The sequence below is a fragment of the Heptranchias perlo genome, chromosome 34, assembly GCF_035084215.1.
Source record: "Heptranchias perlo isolate sHepPer1 chromosome 34, sHepPer1.hap1, whole genome shotgun sequence".
NCBI classification, from domain to species: Eukaryota; Metazoa; Chordata; class Chondrichthyes; order Hexanchiformes; family Hexanchidae; genus Heptranchias; species Heptranchias perlo.
The window spans coordinates 12777657-12802095 of NC_090358.1; the positions used below are offsets into that span (position 1 = coordinate 12777657).

General features: G+C 39.2%; 1 protein-coding gene across 1 annotated transcript in view; it reads right to left on the reverse strand.

Annotated features, from left to right (window-relative positions):
• Positions 1-284: 284 nt before the first annotated feature.
• Positions 285-24439, reverse strand: part of ap4e1 (adaptor related protein complex 4 subunit epsilon 1) — a 52806-nt gene continuing 28651 nt past the window's right edge. The window contains exons 15-21 of the mRNA XM_067971441.1: positions 23487-23601; positions 16183-16318; positions 13622-13865; positions 9752-10354; positions 8620-8810; positions 5099-5259; positions 285-1652 (exon numbers count right to left, since the gene is read on the reverse strand). Coding sequence (XP_067827542.1) covers positions 1492-1652; positions 5099-5259; positions 8620-8810; positions 9752-10354; positions 13622-13865; positions 16183-16318; positions 23487-23601 — 1611 coding nt within the window. The 3' untranslated portion in view covers positions 285-1491. The remainder of the gene's footprint in view (positions 1653-5098; positions 5260-8619; positions 8811-9751; positions 10355-13621; positions 13866-16182; positions 16319-23486; positions 23602-24439) is intronic.

Sequence of the window (24439 nt, forward strand, 5' to 3'; positions counted from 1 at the left end):
GGAGGGGGAGAATGGTAGAAGAAGCAATAGAAATTTCACCATAAATCGAATACCTACCAAGAATTCATCCACATTTTCAGTTTGAGAAGCATAGTAGCATTGTCAAACCTAGGGTGCCCACAGTGCTGTTGGTGAATCTAAACTGAAGTAACTTGGTGAAATTTTTCACAGTATGATTGATTACACAATCAAGGACAGCAAGATGTGAAATACTGCTGTGTGTGGAGAAATGAGATAGTACTTATTTTTAAGCAGTAATCTGCAAAAAGATTATATTAAGCGTGGCATGTTTATTAAATTACAGATACTTATGAAAACCATAATAAAACACTTACAATATATTTTATATATATATCCATTATTAAACAGGGAGGTTGTACCACAGGTACAAATAAACTTCGGTTATTATATTGTACAAACATAAGGCTTTGGGTTAGTCTTCAATAAACACTATTAAGTTACATGCACGGTTGACCCGGTATAGAATGAAAACACTTCCCTGATTATTACTTTTATCTTGTCCACAGTGCAAGAAATAAGCAAACTGACTTTGTTTAATTATAGTGCAACATACTAGTCCAGCTCTTGTGGTGAATTAGAGAATTACAGCTAGAATACTGGAGCAATGAAACAATATACCTGTACCAAACAAAGGCATATTCTATTTTACACTTTCAAAACAGCTTTAAGTAATAGCTTCACTCGCTACAGAACTTACAGCAAACAAGGCCCAATATGCTCAATTACAAAACATACATTCGTGTTTGACCGTTTCTGTGCTCAAAAAGAAAATCAGACAACAAAGATTGTGTGGTATATAAAATACTTCAGGTATTAGAATAGATACTGAATACGTAACTGACTTCAAGTTGTATCACAGGCAGAATAAAATGGCGTGCACTTCGGTGGAACTTCTGAATGAAAAAGTTAAGTTTGTTTTCAAACTGTAAACATGTTACACACGTTACACTATTCCAAAGCTCCTGGCATTTAGCAAAAAACATGGGAAACTATGCATTTGTTTCATCAATGCCAACATGTCCAAAATTTCAAATTTGGATGCAAAATGCTTTACCTCGTTTTGCAGTTTCCTCTGCTGCGTCTTGACATTAGGCAAGGTTTCATACTAAAAAATTATTCTGGAAATCATATCGAAGTGAAAATTTGAACATATCTCAAAGAAACCGCCAGGAAGACAAATCTATTGAAGACGCCGCAAAGATCGCATTTGTAAGTAGCTGCCACTTCTGGTAGCTTCCACCACTACAAAATGTTCTTACTCCAAGGCTAAAAGTCACCTGCGGTAGTTGACTATTGTTCTTATCGTATCATTGCTCTAGACCAACCCATCTACACTGGTCTTTAACCAGAAGTCTCACATCAAACGTTTCAGCCATCTTGAATCCAATCTACTCAAGAACCTTTGCCAAACCACAGTGAAGCTAACACAATCTAGTTGACATTATTTTTGGCTTGTGTTTTTTGCTGAAGTTAAACTTTTTGTATCACCTTTTGGCACTCGTACAGCAAACAGTCTGGAAGGACACAGCAACCTGATCGCAGCCACATGGATAAAATACCAGCATGAAATCGACAATGAAGTAAACAGGAGGTTGATGGAAGCAGTTGGCATGCTATAATCCCTTCTTCTCCTGGAGATAAAAGTAAGAGTTAATTTAGACAAATTCTCCAAACTCAGCACAGTGAAAATACTACTCTGTGTGGTAGGTTTGCTTTCCTCAACATCTATCCTACTGCTATTATAGTGACAAATGCAAACTGAAGTGTGTTTTCTGTGGTGGAGTCATGTTCACCAGCATCTGAACCAAGACTACTCCAATGCATTCCAGTCCAGGTCAGAGTACAACAACATACTCTGTATAGAGAATGAATGCCACAGCATTCCAGGAATGAGAGAGAGAGCTTGTTCACACCTGACTGTGCATCCCATGAGCTGAGGACAAGTTGTATCCTTTCCATGATGTGGCCACGAAGCTGGGTTAACTAAATATAATTTTTCCCCCTCCGTCAAATCTTAAACAAACAGCATAAATTTAAACTTAGTCATATGATTTCTGGTATCAGTGTTAGATTTGGACAGTCAGAACTGGGCTACCCAGAAGGATGAACAGTTAACAGCCATTAAAAAAAAGTGGAAGCAGTGGAGGTGATTTCAAGCTGCACATTTTCACACGGTCTACTTCCTCCCCCTCGACTGTTAGGATGGTGGTAGAATTGAGTCTTTAGTTATGATTAACATCTTAATTGCCAATGATACCTTCATTCTAATTGCTTTTTAAAAATTCAATCAAAAAATGCTATACTTTACAAATGTACTAGCTTAGGACAGCTTCTCCATTGCTCACTGTCAAGTGCATTGTCCAGTACTTTGTTGAGCCATGCAGATCAGCAAGGGCCCCAGGTTCAATTCCTGGTTTGAGTTGAGTTGGCGGGACAATGATAGGGTGCCACAATTGGCCTCAGTGCCCCTGGACTAGGAAGGGAAGAAGAAATCAGCCAAGGGTTCAGCTCCTGATTGCTGTCTAAAAAATACACACGAGGACATCAGGCGACAACAGGATTGAGTTCCTCTATAATGTTTGGGTGGATCAGATAGTTAACATACATGCACAAAGTCTCAGATGAAAGCAAGATATTAGAATCCATATTTCCATTATTTTCTTTTAGGCATGGTGCTTTGCCAAACTTTTCCCATTCACAGTCGGTCCAACTACAACAAAATAAAAAGGCTATGGAACCACAGAGAAGACATTCTCCGCAAAGCAGAAACTGCCAGTAAGACCAGTATCAAGCCTGGCCTTTTTTATTCACTCTTGCTACGTGCTTCCGCAACTTTCTCTAAATAGTTTCCATCAGGGAATGTGCAGATTGGAAAGAAAATAAGAGACGAAACAAGAAGGGAAAAAAAGTTATAAAAAGGTGGCAAAATGGGGAGGGGAGGGAAAGAGTGAAATGCTGAGTGGGGAGGGAGAGAGAGAGAAAGACAGGCAGAAAGGAGAGTAAAACAAAAAAAAGGGGGAAAAAAAGCAAAAAGTGGAAAAAAAAACAAAGCTGAAAGGAAGAGATAAATGCCAAAGTGTGTTTTGGGAGGGTGGGGTGTGGTGTGGGGTGGGGGGTGGGGGGGGGGGGAGGTAAATCAAGGGTAATGAAGAAATTAAACAATCCAAACAGAGGCGGAGAAATTTGTTTTTAAACAAAATGGGCCATGCCACAGACTGCTTGTGGAAGGCAGTTAAATGTTGCAAGACTAAAATGGAGGCGTCCCCACCCTATCATTTTGACATGGGAGAGTCCTCCAAATGGAGCCTTTAAATTTCTTGAGGTCACAAGTCAATGTTTATAGCCATAAGCAAAGGTGGCTGTGGTTTCTAACCAAATGTCAAGATCAAACCCACTTCCACCTTAGTCTATCGGAAGCGAATAAGGGTTCCTTGAAATGGATTAACGCCTCCGCTAAAATAGAAGGCAGAGGAAGCTAATGTGAACACGTTAAGTATTTGTTCGCTAATATTGAAAACAATCATTTCTAAGCTTAATGAGTCTAAGTCCCTGATTAAGTCTGGTAAAACTTAGATAAGTGCATAACAATGTAAAACTATGTAAATACACAACTCTTGAATGCACCAATAGCTCCTGCCAGCATGCTCCTTTTCAAAGGAAGTTGAAGGATGATGAGAGGATATTGTCAAGTTTGGTAAAAGCTCAGTACTAGGTTCTTTAAATTAAGAGGTTACTACACAATATTTGATTAAGACATTATGAAGTTTAGTAAAGCAGTTTAAAAAGGTACTGAGCTGACAAGTTCGTGCTCACAAGACAACCAGCCAGTATATGAAAACTCTCTCTCCCCACATAGTGAGGGAGTGTCATACAAAGGTTCATGTTACATGCGACGATAGTAAAACAGATGAGGAAGGTGCTCAAAAATGGAGGATCTGAAAACTTGCAAAGACTTAAAAACGTTACTTTTCTCTGCCTCCTTTCTTGGACTTGCTTCGATTCAGTTTCTGGCCAGAAATAGCCATCACTTTCATAAGCAGTGATTTTGAATGAACAGCAGAGTCTTAACAGCTTGTTGCTGACCTCTACTGGCCAAATATCTAACAATTCATCTGCAGAATTAAGTTAATAACATATCAATAGAACATGTCTGCTGATGCCAGCAGCCCACTGTCTACCACACAGGAACTGGCCAGTGCCAAATGTATACATGCCAGCCGGAAGATTTATTCAAATATTTGGAAAGAGATGTTATGGATACTCTTAACTTGCTATGTTACCTTTTTCTTTTGAGTGAAACACTGAGGGAGATTATTAGTTTTATTCTTTCAGCATGTGGTTAAAGTGCTTGTAGCTTTAAAGTTTCTTTCAAATTCGTTGACTTTTTGGGATACTCAAGTTTTAGATTTCCAATTCATTTTTTAATTAAAGCAAGGTATAACCTTGCCCATTGTCAGCCAATTGATAGAAATGCCCCTGTCTGCCTGAATCTTAATTCTGTAGTGACCAGCCTTCCAAACTGACAGTCTTTTGGAGATGGAAAAAAAAATCAACTGTAAAGAAAAAGAAAAAGTGTTCTAAAATTAACCAGAATGAACAATTTCTAATATAAAATTTAAAAAGTTTCCAGGAGACATGCCTCCTAGGATCACATGACAGCCAATTCCAGGGGGACATTATTTGGAAGTATTGTGCGCTATTTTAAATTTGCTGCCTGTGTGTGGACGGCTCTTGTGATTAACTGCAAATGCGCACGTGTGGATACTGAATGAAGGCAGGATTGGGCTTATCTGTGATGGCCTCTGCAGTCATTTAGCCTGCCGATAGTCACCGTCAAGGCTCACACATGAATCACTTGCACAAGGTATCAGAGGTCAGCCTTTGCCTCTAGAACTGTTCTCCAGGAGGGAGTCAATGCTTTCAGGAGAGGAACGGAGGAGAGAAAATTGGCAAGAAATAAGAAAAAAAAAATGACAATATTACAACAGGAAATGTTTTCAGGTCAGATTTACATATACAGTGTTGACTGTGTGTGTATAATTTCAGTTCAAGAAGCTGAACAATAAACAGACATTACCTATAATATCCACAATATGTAGCTTGAGTTCTTGCTGCAGTGTTTGAAGTGTTGAAGTTAGAGCTTCGGATGAATTTGATGAAAAGCTAAGATTCTGTTTCACATCATTGGATAGTGAAAGCCAAAGGTGCCCAAATTCTTCAGTGGACAGTCTTAATGGCCTGGAAGCAGACAGACACATGAGCTAAGCCAGAGAACCTTTTGAATGAGAATATCAATTTTTACAATGTGATTTAAATAAAATTTAAATTAAACTCTATTGCTTCATGTGTTCACCAGAACATAGCTGTACTGCTAAATAATTAGGCAGCATCTTAATTATATCCAACTATTAATATAAAAAAGTTGCAGGAACTAAACAATTAGCTTGCCCTAGCATTCCCTTTAGAAGGTAGAGCATTCTCTTTTTTCTCAACTCAGTATAAGGTAGTACTGAAAAACAAACTGTTCCAAAGAAAATGACATTAACCCATCTTTGCAATTATAACCTCCAAAGCTCCTGTTTTTTTTTGTTGTGGGCTCTCCAATAACTCAGGAGATAAAAGGGGTGAAATTCAACTTCAGCGGGGCTGCAAAATGGGTGGTATTGGATGGCACACCCATTATACACTCAATGGAAAGGAGAATCGGGCGGGGTGTATAACGGGCGACTACTCCACTATCGCCCGTTTTGTGCGCCCCCACCCCCGCCGAAGTTGAATTTCACCCCCAACGTCTCTGTGCCATAAAGGCCGGGAAGGTCCCAGTTAGATGGGTTAAAGCTCTCATATGGATAACTGGCACTTGGGCAAGGTACTAGTTGGCCATTGTTGCCTCTGGAACCGTATCTGTATCAGACAGTCAGCTCCTTTAGGCGGGGGAGGAGAACTAGCTCCAATGCACCGGGCTTCTATGCCAGCCTCAAAAGTGTTTTAATGGTTTCCTGCATTGCTGGCATGCAATCAGGAGTCTCCATCTGATTGAAAAAATTCTGGAGGCTGACCAGGAATTAACCAAATAATAAATGGAACAAATAAGAGTGCAGCTTTGCACTTAGTGCAGGGTTTTTAATCATTCTAAAATGACATTGCTGATCACATTATTATATCTTCAGTCAATAAATACCAAGATTTTCAATCATGAAACTGATGTGGGTAGGGTTGGTGTGGTATCACGCTGTGAAACAAAATGGAGTGGTGAGATGTAACTGTGTGTGTGCAATCCCTAAGCACAGTTCAGGTTTATGTTTGTGCCACTTCACGACTAGGAAGCACCAGAGATCAGATCAACCCCACTGGAAATTGAGCTGGGTAAGAAAAAATAAAATTGGTAGGGCAGGCATCACCACCATGGTGCTGCTCCAAAGGTCTCAGCAGCCTCAGGTCACAATGACGTTGGCCAAGGTCTAGAAGCAAGTCACCATTGCTGTGCACTGCCCGAGTAAACCAAGGGATTGAAGAGAAAATACAGTATTACCCTCACTAAAAAAGTTGACTTTTATGCATATTAATCCAGATACTGTAGGTAGAAATGAAAAATTGAGGATTCACAGATGGGATTGTAAGCAAAGTGGGTAATACTATCCTTATTAAGATTGCTTTTTATTATTATAAAATATTTGCAAGGCAATGAACAACTTTGTGCCTCTTAGAATCATAGAATCTTACAACACAGAAGTAGGCCATTCAGCCCATCGTGCCTGTGCCAGCTCTTTGAAAGAGCCATCCAATTAAGTCCCATTCTGCAAATTTTTCCTTTACCTAGCAGCTTTTATTAAGAAAGACACATAACCTGTGTCACCCTTTGCTATAACTTGAGTAAATTGGGCAAGCTTTCCTCTCTCAGAGTGACATTATCTGATTCACTCAATGGCATTACAGCTGGGCAATCCACCCTGGCTATTTGGTTGCAATTAAAAGACAGTGAAATTCAGGCACAGGAAATGCTTGTAGGAAAACAAACAGTCTCAAAAGTATTTTTGTTCTTACACAAGTATTTTCTAGTTCATCGAACAAATGACTTTAAAAAAAAATACTTTCTCTCTCGCTCAGCTCTCTGTGCTACCCAGTGGGTAGACGAGCATTACCAGCCACACGCTGATATTCTCCAATAATCAAGATCGAGACTGTGAAACACAAACTCTATGGGTGATACTGAGAGTAAATAATTTACACTGTAGATACTTCGCTCATGTAAGAGGAACCGGATTGAAACTGCCCAAACTCATAGCAGCCGTTTTCAGATTAAGATGGCTGACATGAGATGCCAGAGTGTAACTAGGGGAATTCCTCCTTCAGTTATTCCTCCCTCCCTTCCTGTGGGGCAGTAGCTGGGCTCCAGCCGGCATCTCCCCGCAGTAGGACAGCTAAGGTCAGGAGTTCAGCATGTAGAGGAACACAGGTTTGAGCTAGTGCCTATTACTCTACTAGACAGTATGTTGAGGCTCTAGTGGTAGCATTGGACACCGTGCAGATAAATAAGCAGTCAAAGTCCCAGTCTCAACTGATCTTTGAACTTGTTTGCCTTTTAGCGTGGGCTTCATCAGCTTGAAAAAATGGCTGAAATGAGTGTAGACAATTTCAATCCAGTTTCTCTTCAATGAGAATATCAGTGCATAGGGGAGTATCTACAGTGTGTTACTCCCTACATCGCCCCTAGTTTTTTGTTTTTTCTCAGTCATGATTATTGGAGAATTTGGCTGGTAAGTAACTGTTCCACATGTGATGGGTGAGCCTGCATTTTATTATTGCACAGGATTAAAAAGACAGTATAAGCAGATTGGCTGGAAGGCTACATCTGGAAACAATTGATATTGGGAGTTGCTCCTTGCCTTTCCACTCAAAACAGACTATGGTCTGTCCTTGATTACCTGAGAATACCAACATTCAGCCAGTACGTTAGCTCAGTCAGCAGAGAGGCATCACGCCTTGGTGCTCCTGGGTAGACACCTTTCATAACTATCCCATTCAAACAACGTCAAACTTTTTAATCACCTATCAAACAAATTGCAGGCCCATAGATGACTGTTCACAAAACACATTCTTCAAAGGATGGTGACAGAAGTTTTAAAACAACGTAAAACTCGTGATATTAGGGGCCAAGTGCTGCATATCATCACTACATGGCTATGAGCTAATGATCTTACGCAGCTGGGATCCACATACTATGACCCAATTTATTCAAGAGCCTTAATGGTCAGTCAGTTTTCATTCTTGTGATAGATATTTGCATCGTGTCAAGCAGGTGCCCAGGTGCCAAGAACTACAACTGCAATTCCACACTGATATACTGTAATAAGAATAAGTTTCAGCAAATTTCTTGAATTTCATTTCACGAATATTCAACATTAGAAATGTACAAGAAAAAAATCTTTCAGTAAATAGCTTAATCGAATACCTCAATATTTTAAAACCACAAAGGGCATTCAGTATTCAAAAGCATAATGGTCAAACTTCTACTTACTACAGCATTGGACAACAATTCATTTTGTTATGAAAATCAATATTTAGAAACAATCATTTTGGTACAAGTTAGTCTCGTACCTGATGAAATCGGACAAACATAGAGCTAGTGCAAATTCCTTGTGGTTACACTGACTGGACTCTAGATGATAAGTAACATGCCCTGTAAGTGACACCAGGGAACAAGGTTTCACCATCTGCAGACAGAGTTGACACTTGACTGTGATTTGGGATCCCACTGCTGGAAAAGGGAAGTTTGTGTGCTCACAAGCCTGTGCAATAATAAAAACATTAAAAGCTGAGATAGGAATGTTAACAAAGTTATAAATATACAGTACTATCACATTTAAACAAGAAAAATATGATCACATAAAGTGACGTGTAACATGCTGTGTTGCAATGGTAGGATGGGTGTGCAAGTGTGATTCCTCACACAGTAAACTCCCGACTTTGGTTCATCCATCCACAGGAGAGCCCGAGACGAGGACAAACACTTTTTCCAAATCCAAAGGCAAAGGACTTCTAGCAACAAGTTACTGAGTAACATACGCTGAGGAGCCGATCACATGCCTGATCACTCAGCTGAGGAATGATGTGCATGTGGGAGGCAAGGGGAAGTCAACAGAGAAACCAATACAAAAAGAGAAAAAAAACTAAAAATGTAATAGGCAAATTCCCTGAAAAAAAGTAAAATATGAACAAATGCAGAAGTTCACTATGCTTCACAGATACATGATGTGGAGATGCCGGTGATGGACTGGGGTTGACAATTGTAAACAATTTTACAACACCAAGTTATAGTCCAGCAATTTTATTTTAAATTCCGAAAGCTTGTGAATTTAAAATAAAATTGCTGGACTATAACTTGGTGTTGTAAAATTGTTTACAATTCACAGATACATGGTTGACCTGATTCTAAAACTATAAATTATTTGGTACGATCATGGCTCTTATTGCAGAACTTCATTTGACTGGTAAATGTAGTTGTATTAGGGTTTTTTTTTTGAAGTAATGTTTAATACAAACTCCATTCATGTTCAAAAAATTAGTTTGATACTTAATACTAATTTAAGGACATTTATCTTTCAATGATAACATTATGGCTTACAAAAATACAGTGTGTGTATATAAAAGTCACATTTTATTTCAGCAAACAGCCCGTTGTTAGTTACTTAATACTGTACCACTGTCAGATTATATCAATCATATTTACCTGCAATTCCTCAGTTAATGCAAAATTGATCTTTACATTAGTAACTTCTGCACTGCTGCAATTAGTAAAGAACAGGACTATTAGGAGGCAATCCTCTTTCCAAACTTTGCAGGAAAACAAAGCTATATTTTCATTGGCACAAACACACTCGAGGTTTGAATGAGACTGCTCAGAGAATTCTACTGGCAAGCTTGGAGTCAGACTGGAGATCGGTTCATGGGCCACAGGGGCAGAGCTGCGATTTGCAGGCTGTATGATGTCAAAATTTCCATCTGCAAATAGACCTGAAAAGGATTCCTTTGATCCTGAAGGCAAGGCTTTGATTGTCGTTAAGTTGTTACTCGGAGTCCAGGTTTTGTCAGGTCCTTGGGCAGGCTCCAGAGGGACCTCTGCAGAATCGGATGCCGGTTTCCTTAAAAGTATCGCTTTACTTTCCTGGAAGGGATCACGGCTTTCTAAGACATTATCCATGAGGTTTGGAATTTGAGTATGGGGTGAAATAGTTGCCTTCTGAGCACTCATCATCTTTTCGCGGCTATTTTGTCCCTCAACAATCTTTGATTTTCTCCGAAATTTCTGGTTAGTGCTCTGAGGTTTTCCCATCTGGAAAGATTGCAGAAAATGTAAAAGCTGTATTTTTCAAATCCTTGAAATTGCTAATCAGCATTAGTCAAACATTCTTATTCAGGTGAATTCGTGTACACTAAAACTCACATTTTTAAAATATTATGCATATAATCAGGTCCGATTGATGCCTTATGCTGAAAAATAATGATGCTCGTGTTAATTTTTTTTTAATAAAACATTGAGACAGTAAAGTCAATTCAAGTGCAGCAAACAGCCAATTACACACAGTTTATCAGGATTTCAGACGAGAATATTAGCAATAGTTTTCTGCTGCACAATTTCTTACACACTACAGGTAAATTGCTCAAATTGCTATTTAGTTTCTACTAGTTGGTGGACTTTTGAAACAGATGGCAAATTATACATGACTGCATGTAACATGTACCTATAAGCCTAGTAAAATGGATAGTGCGCAAAAAGGAATCGTGTAACAGTAATTTACAGCTAAAATTACTTACCATGAGCAAATTTAATGGGGTAGATATAAAATTGTTTGGAAATCTATTCAATTAACAGAAACATTCACACAGTTAATCATCTAATTGGATCAGTTGTACTATCTGTAATATTTAGACTATGCAAAATGCTTCTTGTTGAAGTTTTGCATGGACTTTCAATGGGGCTAATCCCACAACAAAATGTAAAACTGCTCAGAAGTCCCATCTAACCCCATAATTCTGGGTTTATGCTGCAGAAATGGAAATTCCCCCCCCCTAGTGGCACTACTGGGAATTGCAACACTTCAATCTTCCACAAACTAAGCAGATTTTTCCTGTAGGTATTGACCCTCAAAATACAGATCCCAAAGCTCTTGGATTTTCTCCTTTTTCTTCCCCACAACATTTTAATTTATATATTATATATGTATGTATGTATGTATGTATATGGGTGTACACATAATTATATCTCCTCTTGAAAGTATGATAAGATTACTTTCTGCTTTAAAACATTGCAAAAGAGCAGCAAGTACTTCAGTTTCCAGAAAAAGGATGGATTTGTTACCCGGCTGCAGAGTTACTAATTATAGTCCAGAAAGATATTATGAAGTCAGACAGCAATGTGACACACACTAAAATTTCAAATGGGTTCTGTGAACTGAACTTATCACTTTGATTTTGCAGTCATCCAAAAATGGATTATAAAGCCCTGTAGTTAAATCTTTATACATTCCCCTATTAGTACATTAAAAAGGACTGCAATTTTAAGAAAAATAGAAATCTTGGCAGACAGCATCTTTAAGTGGGTACTATAAACTTTAAGCAATTAGTTCTAACAATTACTAAACCTGTGACAGGAAGGTTTTTGGCCAACCACTGGAGTGATTACACGTGTTAAACTCTTTGCCAATACTCTCAAAAATAGCCTTTAAAGGTTTCGTTTGGGAATGTTGTCTGGGTTATTGCATAGCATAGAGCTCATCTGGAACAGGCAGATTTTAACAGGAAAAACATCATTTGTGCCTTGTATATTTTGTGAATAGATTGCTTAAGTTCAACCAGCAAGTTATGTTGAGTGGTCTCAAAAGAAAATATGATTACTTAGATGGTCAGATTCATACATCTTTCCCATTACATTAGCTTTACTAAAGTAGTGATAGCTTGGCTCAATTAGTAGCAGCTCTCGCCTTCGGAACCAGAATGTTGTGACTTGAGTGCAGAAGTAATTCATTAGTTGTGAAGTACTATGGAACATTCCGAGGACATGAAAAGGTGCTTTATAAATGCACGTTATTTTCTTCTTATTGCACAAGTAGACCAGGATAATGCACAACCAGATCTAAGGATGGAACAGGCCAGTGATCAGAACATGTTGATGCATTAGACTTCCAAGAGATGAGGAGGAAGGTACAACTTTAGCACCATAACCTTTTATAGGAGATGGAATGAAACACTGACATATTAGCAAAGAAAATTGGGTTGAGGTTTAAGCACAGCAAGACCTGTTTGCCATACAAGATATGGTGCATCCACCATCACAACTCACAGCTCACATATTTGATGTGCTGAGAATATTATTAGTTATTTCTAATTTATATTTTTAGAGGACAGACTCAAAGGGGCCACTTTGCCCAACAGTTGAGTGAATTGAATTAAGAGATGTCACTAGTTGTGCTGTGGGTTTGAACACTGTTCTTTCATCCAGAGTTCAAAGTCCTATAGGAAATGGGTGGCAGCAGTTTCAACTCAGTTCTTGTGAGCACAGGTCCTACCGCACAGAATTTATCCACATTCAGCAGAGTCTTTGGGAATCTTACTAAGAGGCCAGAAGGTTGGGGCAGGTGTGGGGCAATGGAAAAATTCTCACTGGTGCAGTTAGGAACATGATTTTAAAGCTCTGGTTAAGACCCTCAGCCCAGGAAATCCAAGATGGAGTGCATATCTCTACATGCCGTGGTATGTCCACCAGGAACCTGCACTGCTGACCCCTGTGGACTTTCTGGGGGAGATTCCCCGATTTACATGCAACGCGGGCACCCGTACCAACAGGGGTGTCCACCATAGTCTCTAAGCTAGGAAGCCTGACACAGTTAGCCCTGCTTGGGGGGAGGGTGGAAGAAAGGGCATTAGGTGCCTGCCCTGATCGCTGGAAAGAAGAAATAGCTGTACCCACTCCCACTTCCGAGTAGGCTGCCGTACCAAATTATTTTGTCTTTAAACATATTCTTTTTCTTCGGGGCTCCAGACCTCAATCCTGGCATAGACCACTAGGTGGGCCTCACTTCCACCCTCGGTTGGCAAGATACCTGGTCTGACCAGATATACCTTTGCCAACTACATGCTGGGTGCCACTAAGAGCCCCGAGACATGAGAACCTCCTCCCATGCCCATGGCTACATTTGGGGTGGATGGAGGTTCTGTCCCCAAAAGGCCATCACTGAATCCTCAACACAGGGCTGGGGCCCAATGTTACAGGAGGAATACACGGAATGGCCATGGATGTTCGGGGGCTTTATGTCCAGCCCATACTGTACCTAACCTGAAAATGCTTGACAACAGTACTCGGTGCCAAAACTTGGAGTATCATTAATCCAATATCCTTCAGAGATTGTGAACTTCAGATTGCTAATTCACCTCCTCCAAGTTTTGTACTGATTATTTATACCATGTATTATAAAAAAGCAACAGAAACAAAAAGAGAGACTGATGGGGACATCAGCTTTTTAAAGGGGCTGCTGTAATTCATACTTGGGTCGTATTTCTACTTGAAGTGAATCTGTACACAAACATGCTAAAATTCACTTACCAGACTGACTGAATTGTTGGATCCCAATCCAACAAACAGTGATGATGCTAAAAGCTGCTTTTCCTGTTCTTCTGCGGAAACGACACTAGCAGTTTTTTCGGCTGTGGAGGAGCATTCTGTAGTCATGTCACCTTCAGAAATGGAATTTGCTTTGACCAAGGTTTCTTCTTTAGATTCCTTCTTTCGAAGATAACCCTCCTTCCCCCACACTTTCTTCACTCCGTCAAGTGTCAGACTATCTGAACTGAGTAAGGAGGTTTACAAATCAATACTGTTTGTCCAAATGCAGGCCAAAAATGCTTGACAACAGCACTAGGTGCCAAAACCTGGAGTATCATTAATCCAATATCCTTCAGAATTTGTGAACTTCAGATTGCTAATTCATCTCCTCCAAGTTTTGTACTGATCATTTATACCATGCATTACAAAAAAGCAACAGAAACAAAAAGAGAGATTATTAAATCGTGTAAGATATCACCAGTTAGACATTCTATCACCAAGATATAAAATCAGAATGTTAGCAGTTCTCCAGTTAAATAAAAAGATTATTATAGAATTGTGTAATGGAATACAACTAATGCTTGTAGTACCGGTTGGAATTTACTTATTTGTCAGCCTTGGCTCAGTGGTAGCACTTTTGCATCAGTCAGGAGGTCATAGGTTCAAGATCACTCCAGAAACTTAAGCACATAATTCAAAGCTAACACTTCAGTGCACTAGGGAGGGTGTCTTTTGGATGAGACATTAAACCAAGGCCCCATATGCTTGTTCAAGTGAATGTAAAAGGTCCCATGGCACTATTCAAAGAAGTGCAGGGGGAGTTTTCCCGTTGTCTTGGCCAACATTTATCTCTCAATCAACATCACTAATACAAATGAACTGGTTATTTATCTCACTGCTGTTTGTGAGACCTCACTTTGCACAAATTGGCTGCTTCATTCACCTATGCTACAGCAGTGACTACACTTCAAAAGTAATTAATTGGCTGCAAAGCACTTTGGCACATTCCAAAGATGTGAAAGGTGCTATATAAAGGCAAGTCCTTTCTTTTTCTTTTCTTTTATTGGAGGATATGTTACCCTTTTATTTTTCCTCTGGACTCCTTTTGGAAAGACACCTCTTTGTGGTCAAGAGGGCAGATGAACAGCTTGCTCCCAGACTTTTGCCGATGTCACTTCTGAGCCAACATCACTAATACAAGTAGCCAAGTGACAACTCTTCCTACAATTTTACCCCTTGCCGTTTGCAGAAGTGTCTGGCCTTCATTCAGCAGTTACCCACACTAGCATGACTGAGATCAGGAACTGAGCAGAGTCACAGGAATAAAACTGTTGCTGAATTAACTATTAAACTATTAACTATTACATTAGTATTTCCATGGCTGTTATGCGGTGGTTGTATTACATTCAAATGTAACAAAAATTCTTATACTTAGTTGTAATGATCTACCAATATGTAAATACGGTAAATTATAGCAGTCATGCCACTGAGATCAAAGGACATGTTTTCTTGGAATTTACATTTTTAATACACGTAAGAATGTATGTACTTCATCTTGTTCTACTCATCAAATTGGAATATAATAAAATCTGTTGAAAAAAATGAAAGTAAAACTCATAAAATTGCCTCAAAATCTCAGTTTCTGAATACACACTTCACACAGAGTGAAACATCACTTTAAGCCTGTACTAGGCTGCTGGTGTACACAATACAGGAGGTTAATGGCAAGTTGCAAACTGAAAACATTAACATAATTTTCTTACAAAGATTCAGTGCAGTAGTGCTGCACTGTCAAAGATGCCATCTTTCGGATGAGACGTTAAGCCGAGGCCCTGTCTGCCCTCTCAGGTGGACATAAAAGTTCCAATGGCACTATCTGAAGAGCAGGGGAGCCCTCCTGGTGTTCTTGCCAAATATTTATCCTTTAACCAACATCACTAAATCAGATTATTGGTCATTATGTTATTGCTGTTTGTGGGATGCGGCTGCTGCATCTCCCTACATTGCAACAATGGTTACACTTCAAAAGTACTTAATTGGCTGTAAAGTGTTTTGGGACATCCTGAGGTGGTGAAAGACATTATATAAATGCAAGTCCTTTCACTTCCAAGAAGAAAATGTTGACTTTCATTTGTAACGGTAGCAAATTAACTGAACAGTGGGTGATTAAAATTACATTCAGCACCTTCAAGCTCACTAAAGGTAGGATTGGAAAACAGAAACAAGTATGTCCACCAAAGGAATGATTCTAGTATCTTTTGGGGTTCTCATCAAAATTGACTGACGTCTACATGAATGTTGCTGTAGAGATGACCAATCTATTATTTCTGAACATATTCACATACAGACCCCAGTATGCTCATGTTCAAACATAAAAATCACCTGTGTTATAATTCTAGAAATTTGGAGATTAAATTATTTCACACTGCACAAACAATAATTATACAAAAAGCTACATCTATATAATGGATTTCTAATATTACAAGACATTAAACAAACAGCATTCTTGCTTACACCTGCTGATATTTATCAAAAAAAAACACAAAATAGCCTAAACTTACTCTTTTAATCCAGCTTCTGTACTGTTGCAAGAAATCTCTGAACTGAAGGATAAGCCTGTTGGAGACTGCCTTCCTGTAACACTGGAGGTCTGTGGGCTTGTAGCAAAAGATAGTCCATATGGTTCAAAGTTCAACACTGTAGCAAAATAGAGTGAAATCTTTCAATTTGTGCAATAAGTTTCTAACAGAGGACTGTAGCCATACGTGCAACCCTGGATGGATGAAGTTAAATTGTTTAGAACAAAAAAATACTTTTTTCCCCCCGCACTTACTCTTGATACAGAAAATGTTTGAACATTCACCAATCCAGTGTCTAAACCTGGTCACAATGACCCAGATGTTATTACATTTCATTTGGCTAATATTCTTTTCACTCCAAATATGCTAAGTGTAAAACTCCTCTTTCCAAAATTATCCTATCCCCTTCCCTAATATCCTCATGCTAAGTCCCACCTAAAGCCAAGGTTAGGCGACCCGTGTTGAAAAGTATAGACAATAAAGGTTAAGTAAATGTGGTGCTGAAGAGCCAAACCCTTTAGATTATAAAATCAGACAAAATGTCAAGTGACATATTTGTCAAAACCTAATACAGGAATACATTTTAATGATTACACAAAACTTGTTCGTAATTGCAAATTTTCCAACAATAATATTCTTACTGCTTACGGCTGATTAAAAAAAAAATTGGTGTATTGACTTTTATTCTTCTTGATCAACTTACTGCAATACCTCCTGATGACAGTTGTTTCAGTTCCACTTTGCCACTTGGTGGTGCTCTTTCTCAACAGACTGCATTTGCTTAATTACTGTATTCTATATACATAAAATGTATTGCTGCATACAGTATCAATGGGGCATCTAGGACCTGGTGAACATCAGGTCTATCTCCTTAACCAATTAAATTTAAGGATAGAGAAAGAAACCGAGTGAACAAGAGAAGGAAATAGGGTGAATTAGAGTAAAATTAGATACAGAAAGAGAAATAAAGGGGAAGAAAGAGAGAGAGAAAAAAAAACAGAAAGCAAAGATGAAAAGAAAATTAAATTTAAAAAACCTCTAGGAACAATTTACTGTCTGCAGGAGTGATACTCCACAGTTTCACTGTTCCCTTTCAGGACCTCTGAGTTTGAGTGGCATGTCAGGACCAAAAATCATGTCATTAACAGAGTCCTTACATGAATTACCAGCCCTAAATAGCTGCGGCGAGATTAATTCGTATTAACAACACAAATCTAGCAATTTCACGACACACAATGGGGAGGCGCATGGCGAGATGGTAATTTTCTCGGTTTTGGCGAGGCTAATGACGGAGCAGTGCAAAACGTCCAGCAATTCATAGTGAATCGGAACTCACAGCGTACCTCTTCTTCACCACAAATTGCTGGGGTTTTTACGCACTAATAATGGTGGGTGCCGCGGACACCCCACTATTTTTCCAGCAATTTCTGGCCCATTACTTTGGTACATTGCAGTCTGTTTGTCAGAACAATTCAGGGGAACAGCTCCTGACTGCAGCCGATTCCTGCTTTAACTGGAATGCTCTGATACTGTCAATAGGTTCAAAGGGAAGAATGTTCTATTCTCCAGCACGGCCATCCCTCAACTTGATGAGCACAAATGTAAAAAGATACTAGAATGTTGGCAATACTAATATCATTTCTCTTCTTCCCCGAGAACATACCCACACTAGTCCCAGATAACGATATCACAAGTGCAGTTTCCTTTGGATGGGATGTTAAACTGAGGCCGTCTGCCTATTCAAGCAGGCGTTAAAGATCCTGTAGCAATATTCAAAAAAAGCAGGGAACTCTCTCAACATTTTTCCCTTACCCAACACCACCAAAAAAAACAGATCAAATGCTCACTCACCACATTGCTGTTTTTGTAATCTTACTGTATGCAAAATGGCTGCCACCTCTGCTTACATAATAATAGGAATCTTACAACACCAGGTTATAGTCCAACAGTTTTATTTGAAAATCACAAGCTTTCGGTGCTTACCTCCTTCGTCAGGTGAGTGAAGGGATTCTAAAATCGCATAGCATATATTAGGCTGGGAGACAGTCACAGCAATCAAAGGTGTCGTTGGTGTTCAGACAGGTTAGCCACGGAAAACATTACATCCCAGTATACTGAATACACAATGGGTCAGATTACACAGACAAAGAGAGAAAGAGACCCGAAAGGCAGAGAGAGAGAGAATGTCCAGTTGTATTAAAAACAGATAACTTTTTTTTTCCCGCTGGTGGGGTTACGTGTAGCGTGACATGAACCCAAGATCCCGGTTGAGGCCGTCCTCATGGGTGCGGAACTTGGCTATCAATTTCTGCTCTACGATTTTGCGTTGTCGTGTGTCTCGAAGGCCGCCAAGGACATTCAGCCACCAATCTTCGGGTAAGCGTTCTCCAAGGCGGCCTTCGAGACACACGACAATGCAAAATCGTCGAGCAGAAATTGATAGCCAAGTTCCGCACCCATGAGGACGGCCTCAACCGGGATCTTGGGTTCATGTCACGCTACACGTAACCCCGCCAGCGGGAAAAAAAAGTTATCTGTTTTTAATACAACTGGACATTCTCTCTCTCTCTCTCTCTCTCTCTGCCTTTCGGGTCTCTTTCTCTCTCTGTCTGTGTAATCTGACCCATTGTGTATTCAGTATACTGGGATGTAATGTTTTCCGTGGCTAACCTATCTGACCACCGACACCTTTGATTGCTGTGACCGTCTCCCAGCCTAATATATGCTATGCGATTTTAGAATCCCTTCACTCACCTGACGAAGGAGGTAAGCTCCGAAAGCTTGTGATTTTCAACTTAAAACTGTTTGACTATAACCTGGTGTTGTCAGATTCCTTACTTTTGTCCACCCCAGTCCATCACCAGCATCTCCACATCATACATAATAATAGTGACTGCAAATTCACGTGAAGCATATTGGAACATTTCAAAGAAACATTATGAGGACCATATAAATTTACATCTGTCAGAAGCCTTTCTAAATGTAAGCTATGATGTTGTTTGTCACAAGCTTTATGAGTATCACCTTGGTAATGAACGAAATAACAAATTAATCTTGTTCATAGCTTTAGAACTGATACCTGAAAATTATATTTGACGGCTATGTATCTGGTCTGCAACCTGTTATCTGTTTCAAAGATGATAATTTTTCTATGCAGGCAACAAGGTACTCAGTGTATTACATATCAATTATTTTCTGAAGTGACAAATAAAAATATTCTGTTTTCCCAGTCACTGTCTCACTCATACCTTCCATTTAACTTTAACTGGACGTCTTGGTGGAGCTCCAATGGAATGATAAGAGCATAGCTCTGCATCTTTGATTCTCCATATGGTGAGGTCCTGATTTAGCCATAGAATTGAGTGAGTGGCTGTAAACGAGGGCAGGGAAGGAGACAAAGACCAAAGTAAGTGTAGCCAGGACCAGATCTCCAGACAGTTTTGGAGCAGCACTGGCAGGGGCCTGGAGCAGCCTGCTCTCATGTCCAGGGATAAGGGATGGTACAGGGTAAGGTACCAAAAAGTGGAGGAAGGGGAGAGGGATAAATACCTTAATCTAAAAAATAAGCAACAAAAGTTATCAAAACATTTAACCTTGTTAAAGCTAACCTCAGGCCTCACATAATATGGTCCACAATTAATTTACTAATAGATATGAAAAACTACACTGTCAGAATAAGACAAATTCAATGAACAACCCTACATTTTTTATTAGACACATACCTTGTTAATTTTTCAATGCTTGCTCAACCTTGCAACTTAGAGATAGTTAAGCATTAGGTTGACATGACTAGAGGGCAAAGTTATGTGCTGGTATTAAAACTTGTGGCAAATGGGCACTATCGAAAGAGCAAGGTGGCCTATTATAACAGAGATTAAAAGGTTAATTTTTTTTTGATGGTATTGATTGGACCTGGTAAACACTCTGCTCCTCTTTGAATAATGCCAAGCTATCTCTATTGTTCGTTGCTGTTTGTAGGATATATGTTGGTGCCACAGAATAGCTGCCATGTTTGCCTACATAACAGTCACTGCATTCCAAAGAAAAGTATTTGTTGTGAAGTGCTTTGAAATGTTTCAGCTACATAAATACAAGAATTTCTTTCTTTTATGTGCCTAACTCAAAGCAGATTGTGGGGGTGATCTTTAGTCTCCTGATGTCCTTGGCTGTATGATATTACACACCAGCGCAAACAAGTAGTGATTAGGCATTAACTAGTTTACTAAGAGGGCTATATGGACTAAACAGTTGAGAATAAAGCAATTCACTTAAATGCCAAGAAAATGTCTATCTTGATTGTCTAGACTAAGCATTTATTAGGTGGAGGTGGGTTTAGGTGTTAAGCTAATAAGCAATTTCTTTAATAAACATAAATCATAGAGGGCCTGAAAAAATTGCTTTTCTGCTGAGTCACAATTGATTTCAAGGACATTTATATAGCAGACCAAAGATTTTAAATCTGAAACTTATTAAAGTGGATGAAATGTAAATGCCATCTGTGAACCTGGCTATGCGTCACCTTTTCATATTTGAGTCAGAAATAACACCAAACAGTCCTCCCTCCCAAAGCAATCTCTGTGATTTCATCTTTCAAAATCAATACCACTATAAAAAAAGTTTCACTAGATGTCAACAACATACCCCAATATACCCACGTATGATATCACTGTTGATCAACCAGACTACAGAACTAGTAAAAGCCATGGACCATCTTCAATAATTCCTGATCACAGAATAAAAGCTGCTGACAACTGCTAAACAGAATTGCCAATGACACTGTTTCAGGTATCAAGTGTGGTAGGAATACAGGGGCCTCTGATCCTTAAGGGATTTTGTAAATACTGCAGATAGAGGGACTGCTTCTTACCACTCAGGGTGCAGTGAAGCAACGATAAACAGATTGCCTGTTTGAATATGAAATGTATCCAAAAGTGTGAAAGTCAGAGTTGGGTGGCAGGTATCATTTATTGGGTACCATTAAACTAATAGCCTAAAATGTGAGTATCTTCCCGCATCAGACTCTATGTCACTGCGGCAAAAAAAGCTGACCAGGATTTGTGTGCCGGTACAATTGATTCTTTATCAAAGGAAAGTATCAAACAATAAAAGTGAATGCCAACATGCTGTTCAACTAGAGTGGTTGAGTATCCAGAGATACTGGCCCCGATTTTGAAGGTGGGGCGGTGACGATGTGTGTGAGCCCCGAAGCAGGTGGCGCACCCGGACGATCTTAATGACAAAGCAGTTTCTTAACACTGACTTAACAGTTTCTTTCCTTCTCAAAATGATTGCTGGTGAAGTCAATGCAAAAAGGGGACCTCACTGATAAGTCCAGCTAAACATTTTCAAAAAGAATCATGTGTTAGTTGAGACTAAATTTGGTTAGAATCTGGTGAAATATTTGAATTACTGAGCGGGCAAATTCCTGATCGTAAACAGATGGCAGTATAACTCTGTCCTTCCTCCTAAAAGGCAGAATTTAAGTCTAATAAATGGCATGTTACAAGCTGGCCAAAATTTAGAGGTCATCCATTCACTGTCCCGATTTCTTCGCTATCAAAATTAAGTATCAATAACTATCTTATGTACTGCAATTGAGTCAAATTTTCACCTCTTTATAACCTCTCTTAAAACATCATTTTACCTATAAGAAATTTCAACCACAGCTCCTTCCCCTGGATTACACTGGACACTTGCAAGACAGGTCAGCTTTCTGAGAACAGTTCACTGAGTAGATGACAGCACAGACTTGAATTTAAAAATTGTAGTTTTATTTACCAACTTCCTTTTTGCTGAGCATGTTTAAATAAATTTTATAAGCTGAAAGTTATAAAAGGTAAGTTATAAAGATATACAAGATAATACATCCACAGATTCAATTAACCATTGCAATTTGGTCCAAAACAGAAAAGCCTCCTGACAGGGATTGGTGAAGATTCAGTATTATAGATTCTAACCATCAGTAATTCAATGTACATATTTGATACTGCTCACTACCTAAAAGACTATGCAATCGTTTCATTAAAAGGGGTTTGATTTGGGCTTAAGATCATTCACTTTGTTCAAATACATTTGGATATTTCTTAGTGCTTCCTCACCTCTCCAGTTCAGCAGCTGCAATGCAGTTTAAGCATCACTAACATCCCTGTGTCAGCAAATCTTACTGCAGTGAGTTACAACCAATGCAGAAAAATAAAACAATGAAAACTTTGCCCTCCACTTTCCATCAACAAACATGCAGCTAATGGGGAAGTGGCAAAGATCCTGGTCCAAAGGACTGCTGAAACTATGTGTGACTGCCTCAGCGTGTCCTGCATATCAAAAGAATCTATTTATCACCCATAGCTGTGCTCAACGAACTGTTACAATTATACTGTTGTTAATCCATTGAACATAAAAGGTTTGGCTATATAACGATTCTTGAGGAACGCATAAATGCCAATGTAGAAAAGTAGCAAAAGCTGACCATCAGCTTCAAAAAAGCTGACACAACCCCCAGAAAGCTGACAACTCAAAAACAGCTCTGATATATAACAAGCAGTTATGCAGCTTTATATCTTGAGCGGTAGGTATTCACAACATTCCTTCACTTGTACCAGAGGGGAAAAAAAAGATAAGTACACAAAAGTCTGAAGGGAAAATCCAAATGTTGAAGCTAACAATTGGGGACACATTTCTGAGTGGATCCAGGGTCATGCTCCCCAGAAAAATGTTGAATATTTGTATTAAAAATTATGCATTCTAGTTCACTTCAAGAACTTTTATACCGTACAATTAATAGATTTTTTAATCTGAAAATAAGGAGAAACCAAGTGATATTTGGATTTTCAACAATCACTTATCCAAAAATTACCACAACTCTCTCACATCCAGACCTAGCACCCAGTTCACACCAACACTACACCCAATCTAACTCCCCTTTTCAGAGAGGCATTATATTTTCCAAACTTTTCAAATCATACTGGGCTCTATAAGCAGACATTAAGTTTGCTTCCCAGAGTTCTGATGATGTGTCCTATCCCACATAATTAATCTAACTCTCAGCAATCCTTTAAATTCCAGCATTTTGTTAATGTCTCCCATCTTATTTTCCTTCTTACTTTGGGAAATGGCTGATGATGACTCAGTGGCTCATCAGGCAGTTCCCAGAGATTGGAAATTCATCTTGCGTGCAATCTGAACATGAGCCCCATCTCTCTGATGAGCAGTGAACTAGTGCATCAATTCCACTGCTCTACCAGCCCACCATGAAAGTAACTCTAACTACTTGGAATCTTTTTTTTTACCTTTTTCTTCAGACAACCTCTCTTCCTGTCTTTGATGATGTGGCTTGTAAGGTGCAGCTCCGTGACCCAAAGCATCAGCAACAAAACCATCAAGAAAAGACAATGAAGCATCAACCTAAGAAAGCAAACAACATGCTTGCTCATGAAATTACAGTCATATTTTTCTGGCTGAAAGTTATCTGCACATTAAAATTAAGTTAGTAGAGACCTTACAATTTAAACTCAATCAAATGTCACGTTAAATTTCCCCCCTTCTCACAAAGTCTACGTTAGCAGGTTATTCAATCTTGCTGTCACAGATGAACTCATCTGATATCCATACATGTGCAATTTCCAGCAGGAATGACCGGATAATCATAAGAAGCAAGAATCCCAACTGATTCTCCCCCATTCCATTGCCCAGGGGTAAACCGACTGTCAGTTTGGCTCAGAGGCAGCACTCAACTCAAGTCAAAAGATTGTGGGTTCAAGTCTCGCTCCAGGACATGAGCACATAATCTAGGAGTGCTGCGAAATCAGAGGTGCTATCTTTCAGTTGGGACATTAAACCAAGGCACTATTTGCCTGGTCAGGTGGGCTTTTTCCCCCCAAAGAGGATCAGGAAGTTCTCTGATGTCCTCATCCCTCAATCAATACAACCAAAACAGATTATCATGTTATTCATTTCGTCGTGTACAAACTGGCTGCTACGTTTGCCTGCATAACAACAGTGCCTGCACTTCAAAAGTAATCCAATGGCTGTGAATCGCTTTGGAACATCCTTGGGACAGGACAGGCGCTACATAAATTAAAGTCTTTTTTTCTTACTGCTCCATTAAGTTCGGCTGATGTACGGATCAAATCTGGAATCTTGCTGCTCTGTTTAGTTCAGTTCCACACCAAGAATTGCACTTAGGAAATGAGCCATCCAGGAAGCAGGACGCAGCTTTTTAATAAAACAATGATTTATTCTG